The 10,031-nt window shown below is 49.0% G+C and overlaps 3 protein-coding genes; 1 reads left to right on the top strand and 2 right to left on the bottom strand.

Moving 5' to 3' along the window:
• CNAG_01243 (histone-lysine N-methyltransferase, H3 lysine-4 specific) overlaps nucleotides 1–4,355 on the bottom strand; it is a 5,161-nt gene extending 806 nt beyond the window's left edge. The window contains exons 1-3 of the mRNA XM_012193620.1: nucleotides 2,559–4,355; nucleotides 1,387–2,499; nucleotides 1–1,316 (exon numbers count right to left, since the gene is read on the bottom strand). The exon at nucleotides 1–1,316 is cut by the window's left edge and continues 120 nt beyond it. Coding sequence (XP_012049010.1) covers nucleotides 1–1,316; nucleotides 1,387–2,499; nucleotides 2,559–4,259 — 4,130 coding nt within the window. The 5' untranslated portion in view covers nucleotides 4,260–4,355. The remainder of the gene's footprint in view (nucleotides 1,317–1,386; nucleotides 2,500–2,558) is intronic.
• Nucleotides 4,356–4,635: 280 nt separating this feature from the next.
• On the bottom strand, nucleotides 4,636–6,694 carry CNAG_01244. Of its 2 annotated transcripts, XM_012194022.1 has the most exons (6): nucleotides 5,880–6,694; nucleotides 5,436–5,833; nucleotides 5,261–5,384; nucleotides 5,056–5,206; nucleotides 4,942–5,007; nucleotides 4,636–4,889 (listed from the first exon to the last, which is right to left on the bottom strand). In XM_012194022.1, exons 1-6 carry the CDS (start codon nucleotides 6,426–6,428, stop codon nucleotides 4,729–4,731), a joined length of 1,449 nt encoding a protein of 482 aa, XP_012049412.1. In that variant the 5' UTR covers nucleotides 6,429–6,694; the 3' UTR covers nucleotides 4,636–4,728. The 2 variants fall into 2 exon arrangements, with proteins under 2 accessions (XP_012049412.1, XP_012049411.1); XM_012194021.1 differs by having other exon boundaries at nucleotides 5,261–5,833.
• Nucleotides 6,695–6,933: 239 nt separating this feature from the next.
• Nucleotides 6,934–9,927, top strand: CNAG_01245 (hypothetical protein). XM_012194023.1 has 2 exons: nucleotides 6,934–7,049; nucleotides 7,095–9,927. The coding sequence occupies exon 2, from the start codon at nucleotides 7,112–7,114 to the stop codon at nucleotides 9,752–9,754; it is 2,643 nt and encodes an 880-aa protein (XP_012049413.1). The 5' UTR covers nucleotides 6,934–7,049; nucleotides 7,095–7,111; the 3' UTR covers nucleotides 9,755–9,927.
• Nucleotides 9,928–10,031: the final 104 nt, after the last annotated feature.

Here is a 10,031-nt window from a genome sequence, read left to right as displayed (position 1 = left end):
ACTAAATCACCCACATATTCGCAAACCATCTCCCCCGCATGGATCGTCTCCATCGCATACAGCCCGTATCCTTCAATTGCTGATCTCGCGAATCTGAGCTGCTTCTTTCTGATACGCAGTTGATTGAACGCAAATAGATCGCTCTCGACGGTATTATTAGCAGCAACTGCTGCTGTTTGTCGGTGCTGATCGCGGCCAGCGAGACGAGCCGTCCTGCCTGTAGTGATCCCTCCAACATCCTCGGAGTTGACCACAGCTCGGTTGCGCTGCGGGAGATATCTTGACTTTTGCACTTGGGCAATTTTCTTCCATCCTTCTGCCCGCCAAGCGCCTGATTTGTGAAAGAGAGGGTGGCCTTCATCGATAAAGTCTCCTTCGTCATCCGACCAAATTGGCTCGAGGCCATCTTCCTGGGTGGCTAATACTCGACCAAGCCAGTACGCATCTTCTTCATCCATAAGTACACCAGAAGCCAGAAGTTTATCGACCTCAGTTTTAACAACTTTCTTTTTCTTGGGTGGTTGAGGTACGGTATCTTCGTCGATTTCAATTTTCGCTACCGCACCACCGGGTTCTTGGTCAAGGCGCACTTTCTTTATAGCCTTTCCTCCCTTCGCTTTGGTGGGCCTCTTTTTGTGTTTGGTAAGCTCAGAGATACTCTCAGAAGGCAACGTCTCGCGCTCGGCGACCGTACTATCATCCTGCTTTCCTTCCGTCTTTGTGACTTCCCTAACGCTAGCCAATTGGGCTTCTTGAATTTCTTCCTCTTCGTCAGAGTCCACCCTAATCTTTTTACTCTTTGGACCTTTGGTGGCCTTGACGGATACTACGTCTGCCCTTTTTTCAACAAGAGAAGACTCGTTTTCCTCGTCGACATCTCTTTCCTCCCTTTTGACCGAACGAGCAAGCGGCCTGTCATCGCCTGAAAGTGGCGAGGTCGAGTTTGCATATAATGGAGCCCGCTCCCTGCTCTGAGCCGTAACAGACACTTGCGCATCATCGTCATCGCTACCAGATACTGGAGATGAGTGTACCTTTCTCCTGATGGTCGCAGACTTCCCCGACTTCTTCATAGCAGGCATTGGCCGAGTCTTTTTCGTGATTGTCAAATATCGCCAGTTGCCCTTGTTGCTTTCCCCTGCACCACCAGTTCCATGCTCTGAGGCATCTGTTTGCGCACGAGGTCCGGAAGATGTATGGACAACAAGCGACAAGCGATGACCTTGTACCGCTGTGGTGTCCAATACGCGCTGGACCCTATATGCAGTGGTATCGTCGGCAAAAAGAATGTACCAGCCCAAATGGCTATGAATAATCTGTTTGCCATGACAAAGGAAAAGAAAGAATTGTGAGTCATCAGGACTTCGCGTTCAGGGCAAGGCTTACCTCTGTCGGCCTGAAGGCCTTGAAGTGATCCTTCAGATAACTTTCATACTCTCGCGTAGCCGGTAGAGATTTAGCATCAATAAATACGCATGGGTGACCATTCTTCCTGATTGCTTCTCTAACATCTTCCATCTTATACTCGTCCTCTTTGCTCGGTCCTGCGGCAAGGCGTTTCCTCTGAGGATACGGTACTTTTGTGGGGCGCCGGGGCCGCTCTTCCTCACTTTCTTCAGAATAGGAAGAGTATGAAGAGTAGGAAGAATACGAAGATCGTGACAGCGATCTTGCGCGCCGATAGCGGGTAGATGATTCTTCTTTCAATCGCCCCCCGCGTTCATTGGCCCAACTGTCTTCTCTCCTTTCCCATGGATGTTTGGCGAATGGTGCACTTGTAAAGCTTGACGCCAACTGTTGCACCGGTCTCCCGGGTAGTATCTTATGGCCCATTTGCTGCTGCGAGATCATTCCTAGACCGGCATTGAATGGTCTACTAAGGAATGATTCATCGCGGAATCGGTTATTGTTGAAGAAGTGAGGAGGGGCTGAAGGGCGATGATACATCTTCTGTCCCAAAGGCTTCAGCACGCCAGGTCTAATAATCGGAGGTTTGGCAGATGTATCAAGTGCCTGCTTTTCGATTAAAGGAGTACTAGCATTTGGGGCATTAGGAGGTCTGGACGTCGTAGCCATTGCTGTCCCTAACAGGGACGTCACCTTTACGTCGCCCGGCAACGCAGAAGGCTTTTTAGGAGGATACCTCCTTTCCATCTCTTCTTTCACCGCTTGTTCTGCTCTCTTCCCTCTGCCATCCAACACCACTTTGATCCGTTCGTCTCCCATGCCTATCTTCTTTCCATCGCACACCTTGACAGCCATACTTGCTACATCGTGCGCGGTACCAGGACGACCCAAAGGAGGTCCCTCGAACTTGACCCAGCATATTCCAAGCTGCATGCCAGTTTTCCGGTCAACTTTAGAGTCAATCTCTTTGATGCGGCCATGGGGTCGCAAAAATTTGGTGATCTGATCAACCGTAGTCAGAGGACCAAGACCTGTGATCAAGACAGCCGTCGGCGGTGAAGGAGGTTTGGGAGTAACGGAGTACAAATCCCACTGTGACTTGATTCAGTTTTGCTTATAGATGGAAGAGAGGATTGCGAATTCAAATTTACCTCGTAAGTCAATTCGTAAAACGCCCCCCTCTGCTTTGAACTCCCTCTTCCCCTCCCTCTCTGTTCCTCCGTCATTGATAGTCTTGGATCTATCACCTGCACAACCTTTCCATCTTCCATCCCATCAACCCTCTTCTCTTCTTTCCCTGTTTTGTCCTCCATTTTTTCTCTAAGATTGGTGATAAAAAAGTTGCCTATTCCCGGACGATGCGTTGTACAAGGAGGGGGGATGTATGGGGGACGAATCCACGGGGGTTCTGGTACAATCTCAGATGGTGGAGGTGGTATAGCGGACGTTTGCGGTAGACGATTTTCGACATTAATTGGAGAAAGTTTCTGGTGACGGGTAGGTATTTCCCTGAAGTGAAAAGATGGCGGCACCGAAGTATCGTCTTTGTCAAGAGGGTTAGGTCGTGACAGAGCGGCGGATAGAGAAGAGAGACGGGACAATGAAGATGATGAGCCTGGCTTCTGGGGAAATGATATAGAAATGGGCGGGAGGGGCGGTTGAAGTGGCTCGTCAGGTAAAGGGTGTTGATTTTGATCCAGTCTCGACGATTCGAGGGAAGGAGATATGAGCGAGGAATTTTCCGGTAGTGGCGGGGTGGGTGGACGCTGATCCTGAAGGGGTTCACGATTGAAGGATGATTCCGAAAGTTTATCTAAAGGAGGCGGTGAAGGAGGATATTTCTCAGTTGGTGGAGATGGATTATCCCCTAAGGTAGACTTGAGACTGACATGAGGAGGCGAAGGGCGAACTAATCGCTTAGGTCCCAGGTTTCTCGGCATAGCGGTACAGGCCCTGGACCGGGAAATTGAGTTCTCAAACGGTCCATTTGAAAGCTCATCCGCCCCACCTTTAGATTGAGGGCCACTGATTCCTAAAGGTTCTCGATTCTGTACGGGTGGAGGCGGGCGGGTAGAGGCCGAAGAGGACGACGAGATCGAAACTGGTGACCGGTGCCTGCCTAAAGATGACTTAAGTCCGCTACGCTCGGGACTTGTGTTTGGGGAAAATCTGGTTTTGTTGGGCCGATGATTGTACTCTTTGCCGTACCTGTCGCGCTCGTCACGCGAGCTCTCTCTCTCACTTGAACGATCTCGGTAAAGCCTCCTAACTCTCTCTCGCCCATTCTGATGCTCTTTCCCCCTTCCATGTTCCCTATAATTGTGTCCTTCGCCCCCTCTCCTATCTCCATTTGTCTCTCTAGACCAGTCGCGCTCATGATATCTGCCTCGATCACGATTGCGATCGTCTTCAGAGTATAGGTTCGCACTAGACTCGATGAACTCAGATTGGGGGCGAATTTTCTCCCGATTTATTCTGTGAATTGAGGAAGGTCCTGCGCTGGTTCCTTCATCCCTATTAACCCAGGCCTCGTTTCTCTTACCTCTTTCTAAGCTGTCGCCACCTACAGGGCGGCTGAAGCGACTGACAGGGGGACCCAATCTGCTCTCCAAGCTCATTGGTCTGGGTCGTTCTCCGTTTCTATCGAGGCTCTCCTTCCCCTTCTTGGGAAATGCGAAAGAAATCCTCTCGTCTTCGCCACGGCGTTGCAGTAAACCATCGCCAATAACAGCGTCGCGGAAAGCGGAAGGGGACGCTAAACCGCGGAGGGCTTTGGGGCCACTGGGTGGTGCTTTTTTGAGGCTGCCGGAGGGCGACTCTGATGGATTGACACCCTTCCCATGAGGTGCCATTTGTGACTCGGAGCAGCTTGGAATGGGACAAAATAATTAAATTTGGTGAAAGGGGATAATGTCGCGAGGCGTTTCGCGACGAGGCCAGGGTGAGCGAGACAGAAATAACAAGTATCGAGGGAGTGATATATTATGTAATCTCCGCGATAGCGCCTAAAGCTCATTCATTCAGCAAAAAGATCAGCGAGACACCCCAGAGCACGCACCATCTGTCATAGTTGAGTGGGTAGTACGTACCCAAGTATTAATACGTACCTGTATTTAAACGTACGTATCAATCAGCATGCCAAAGGTGTATGATCATGTCTCCTCTGCCCCGGAAAGCAATATCTACAACCTTTATAAAGGATTTACATATACGATATAAATCTTGTGCATAAGTAACCAACATGAAATTTTGGGTGTTACGGCCTAAGCACGATTTTCTGTTCCACTTCACTAACAGGATTATCCGCCTTCCTTTCCATCTTTAAGCACGACAAATACGTCTCTTTTTATGAGTATGGCGTGTCGCCAGCTGAATCTCGTCACATTGTTCGGCCAACTGCTCACCAGCATCTGCATACTGCTTAGTCAAATCCTGTTTGTGCTGTAAAACAGCGTCTTTGGTCTGCACAAGGTCTTCAAGCCCTAAAATGACATTGAGCGGAAAAAATTGCAAGTAAGATTGATTCCGCCTTACGACCGAAAAAACCTTCCCAACGCTGCCTAATGCGCTCAAATTGATTGATCTGGCCTTCCAGGATTTCTAACAATGATTAAGCAGTCTCCATCTCAACATGTAGAAGCCACTGACGCTTGGGGTCCGTCCACTTTCCTCCATGGTCAAACACTTGAGCGTTCTTCATACGCTTGAATAAAATAGCTTGCGGATCAACTCCTTTAATAATAGTGAGATGGTCATTGAAACCCTTCGGAATGACAAAGCTGCAGCGCTTGTTCTTGCCCTTTTTTCCTCATTTTGAGTACCTTCCTGGACAAATGAGCTGAAAGCTGCTTACAGGATCTGGCTGACCTTGGGCACGAGGAGTGAAATTGAAAATGCTTTCGCTCTCGTTGTCCACCGCCCGTCGCTTATCAGGCGTCCTCTTAAGAGTCTGTTCGGTCCCGTCGAAGTCAATCATACTAGAGTCATCGTCAAAAATGAGCGCTTGGAATGAACATCTAGCGACAAACTCGTCGTCTCGAGATGTGTCCCGTTGATGAACGTGGCCATGGGTTCCAACAGTATTGGAGGATTCACGATGATCAGCACGATTAATGTTTGTCTCGACCTGATGACGGTTAGTTGAAGGGGTTTGAAAATGCTTATCATAGTGTAAATTGTGCCCTTGCCCACGCTGCTGACTGGCTGTAATGTCTGAGGGTTGATCGAGTATTACTAGGTCCCTGGACATATATGGAGAAGACTCCGCAACAAGTCGAGGGTGATCATCCGCGAAAGTACTGGTTGGGCCGATGATTTGCAGTTGGGCCTGGGAGACACCGCGGCCAGACTGAGAAATACGGGGAACACCGGAATGAGCTTGGTTGGCAGGTTGTTGGTTGACGTGACTGTTGTTAGAGAGGTACGACTGTAAAAATCAGCCGCCTTCGTAAAGGCCTCATGCTCCGACTCACACGTTCGCCTTTCTGTTGAATGATATCGCTTGGGGGAGGCATCTTCTCTATCGAAGCTGATCTGGAAGCCTGTTGCAACAGTTGCGGGCCACAGAGTCCAGAGGCTGACGAATGACGATGGCCTTGTAAATGATCGTTGGAAAGCTGAGGTCTTATTGATCCCCGAGAGCCAAAGAAGTCGCTCCTTTTAGGAGCAACGGGTGAAGATGCGTTCGGAACTATGTTTTTTGAAAGCTGTCGATGTCCGCCGCCGAATGGATCATCATCCTGCACCGCGATTCTGGCATCCTCAAAAGTCTGAAGTGATTCCTCATCAGGAAAGGGAGTAATCTTCGCCCCCTCTCGATCGGGCTCACCAACACTGTTGCCACGATGAAAAGCAGGTGGGCTGTGATCAACAATAAATGCGGCGGGGGGAAGATAATGGAGTTGGACTTTGACACCCTCCGAAATTGAACCGAAAGGTGAGCGATCAGGAGCGCGAATGGAAGGATGCCGGCGCATGAGGCCTGTGGGCTTATTGGCCGCAGTCACTGCGAGTTTCGACATGCTTGTAGGCGGTAGTTCGTGCAATAACTTGCGGTACCGGCAATGATGAGTACGAAAAAAAAAAATGCGATAGGTGGCAAATCGAAGAGGAAGGAAGACCCAAATGGGATATGCTTGATGGAAGGAAAGAGTGAGCTGCTAAGATAAGTAGAGGGTCTGCAATGAAAAAGCAAACAGAATCCAAATGATGCAGCCTAATAATGAGGATGGTGACAAACGGTAGAGAGCAAATCTTCTTTCTTGTAACGAAAGGAGAAGGAAGAGGGGCAAATGAAGGATGGAACAACACTCAATCGTTGCGTTGCTGCTATATAAATAAAAGAACGCGTCGTCGCGTCGGAAAGATTACGTGGATTTCCCAGTTTTACGTAAGGAAAAGCAAATCTTGCCTAACACCCGCCACGTTGGCGCGAGCCTCACATGTTTCTCCTAGTCAGGGTGCACGCCTACAAAGCGTCCCGAACAAGAGGAGCGTTCGTTCCTGCAAAAGTTGGCAGCAAGGCTTCTTTATTGACAAATACACTCCGGCAGGCATTTCAGCCACTTCTTTGACATCATCAGAGTCACCCGCGGTCGACTGCAGACCAGGAGGAAGGCACCGGCTAGGCTGTGGTATATGGGGTGAGTGTTCTTGCTTCACAATACCGGTCCGCTAACATTGAGTAGCTTTTTCGGAGACCATCATGTCCAATAAGGTCAATGGCCTAACGTGTCTCAGTTCTGCTTTGCGCAACAAAAGGCCGACGATCTCCCCCCGAGTTCGCAAAGCTCGGCCTTTGATATCTGCAATACCTTTGCCTGATGGTCCAGGCTGCTCTAGGTGGCTCTCTTGTTCCTGCTGTCGCCCAAATATATCCAAGCGCACTTTCTTTACCTCTAATCACCATTCGGAGGCTTATGTCATCGGCTCATCGGTGACCAGAGGAGTGGAGCGCCTTAGCCCAGAAGAAGAGCAACGGCCGATCCTTTTTGTGTCTGACACTTCCGTTGCAACCCCTCATCTTCCTCTTCCTCCTACCCTCCCATACTCGCCTAACTCGCATCCATTTCGACGGCATCTTTCCATCCTTTCTCTTTCGCTTCTCTCCACCGATACCGACAAATCATGGCTTGTCTACACGGCCATACACCCTTCGCTGCATCGGCATCTTCCAGGCGAGACGTTCAGAGCTTTATTGACGAAACAAACGGGCCATGGAGATGAAAAAGAAGCATGGAAAAGAGTACGGGAGCTATTGCTACTTAGCAAACGGTGTGAAATGGATTTGGAAGAGATCGGGAAAGAAGCAATCGAGAAATGTCTATCGCTAGGTTTAGATTTGGCTCTTCGAGTTGGAAAAGCGGATCCAAAAACAGTCAAATTACTTCGCAAGTTGTGGAAGAGTCTCGCTAGTCTATCTAACAGTTTCGGGACGATTCCTTTACATATTCGGCAAGATTGGCTCCATCTACAGGCCACCCTGCTTGATCTTCGCCAAAAGCATGAGACTCGCGCGTGGAGGCTTAATAGACCTTCCCCCATGGAGGAGACGATCTTGGAAATGGTTGAAAGAGGCGGATTAAGCGGATTAGGACCAACAGTGGGTCGTATCCTGCTGAGGATGAGAGGAGGATCTGAAGAGGGCTTGAAGCAGGCTTTAAGGCTCTTGGCGTGGTCGGTGAACAAAAAGGCCGAAGTGAAAATGGAAAGTGTTGTGAAAGTGATGACTCGCTTAGGGGCCGTCTGGGATACCGAAGGAGGGGATGGAATGCGAATCCTCGAGTTGGAGATCGACACGATATTGAAAGAAGTGGAGGCTCTTCCAGGCTCGCCGGCTGAAGAAGTGTTCAGACAAGCTTTACGAAGTGTCGAGGGGAAGATTAATTTGTTAAAAAACACTTTATCTTCTCTTAGTGACAGGACACTTGACTACGGAAGTCTTACAAGAAAAGGGCTCGAGCTTTGTTTTAAAGCAAAAAGGGTGAAAGAAAATGAAATACTTCCTATCATGGACGCAACTTTACGCCTCTTGGAAATTGTCTTGCAGTATCCTGAGGAAGACCCAATTCCCCTGATCACTTCAATCTCGAAAACACTTCATCAACTCCTTCGATTACCCCTCTCTCCATGCGTCAGCCCAGCCATAGTCCGATTCACCCGACTTATCCTGCAAGCTCGAATACTTCCTGCATTGCCGTCGCATGTCGTTGTGCCCCTCTTCCGCCTCATCAGTGCGGCTTTACCTTCAGATGACGCCTATATACTATCGCGGAAGGTATATGAGTTTGCGCGGACAGCTAATCCACCTTTCATCTGGTCGGAGTCCAATACCAAGCTATGGCGATCCCTTTTCCAAACAGCACTTTCTCGTGATCGCAAGCATCTTCATTTCGCGTCCCGTCTTTATGCCGATTATATCTCTGACGGACTACCGGTACAACGTGCCGACGCACTCTTGATGATTCGCTCAATCGGCTCAAAGCCGTCACCATCCAGACCTATTCTCCTAGAAAGGCATATTAAAGACTACCTGTGGTTCGCTTACGGTCGTCGTCCAGCATTAGTGAAAGCTGTAGTCCAAGGTCTAACTGGTGTTGGAGTGAGAGATTCAGAATTGGCACTCAACCTTGCCCAGAGGTTATCCTTGGGCAAGGAATTGCAACCTTTAGTTATCCTTATGATCATTGGTCAGCTCGCGCGGTCCTCGCACCCAGCGCATCGAGTAAAATGCTTTGCTCTTCTCCATCAACTTTCTCCCTTTACACACCCTGAAGAAACAAAGTGGGCATACAACACCGTTCTCTCATACCTTGTATCTTCCGCAATGCCCTTCTCGCAGCATGGCAACGAAAGCAATGAGGAGATCATGCCTTTGGTGCTGTCAATATACAAAAATATGATCGACAGAGCGATCGAGCCAGACGGGAGAACAGCGGGGACAATCATACGAATGTTGACAGATCATGGGCTGATTGATGAAGCCTTGGCAGTATTCGGCTCTTGTCTTGATCGGGGATTAGCGCCAAAATCTCATGCCATTGGTCGGATGATGGTGCGCCTGGCATTAGCAAGGCGTTTTGAAGAAGCTTTGCAAGTCGAAAGTCGTTGGAGAGAAGTTATCGCCGGACTAAATTCTCAGAAAAAGATCAGAGCGTACGATAAAGGAGTCATTGGTGCAAGGGTCTTGGTAGATGTGATGATGGGTAAATCGGTTGACCTCGATGCGGCGGCGAGGAAGGGGTGGAAAGGAAATAAAGAGTTTTTGGAGTTTTTGGAGAGCCTGAAGCCTAAACAAGATGAGGCGAAAGAGGAAGCAGTAAGGATAGATGCAATAGAAAAGAGGTAGCGGGTGAACGATTAGGGCTAAGAGATTGGGACGAGAACAAGTGGTAATGGAATTAATGCAAGCCAACGCATATACAAATATTTAGCGTCATATGTTCCCACAATCAGATCGGTATATTTTTCATGCTGCCGAATGACTATGAAACAGAAGATGTAGTATGACTAGCTGCTCCACTCGATCTTTCTTTGATTTCGGCCAATACTGGCTAGGCGCACGCACGTAATTGAAAAAGAAAGAACAAATACACGGCTAACAAATTACATTGCCCACGCATTTG

The sequence above is a fragment of the Cryptococcus neoformans genome, chromosome 5, assembly GCF_000149245.1.
Source record: "Cryptococcus neoformans var. grubii H99 chromosome 5, complete sequence".
Lineage (NCBI taxonomy): Eukaryota > Fungi > Basidiomycota > Tremellomycetes > Tremellales > Cryptococcaceae > Cryptococcus > Cryptococcus neoformans.
The sequence above is the reverse complement of the archived record's forward strand: the minus strand, read 5'-3'. Positions and strand labels throughout refer to the sequence as shown.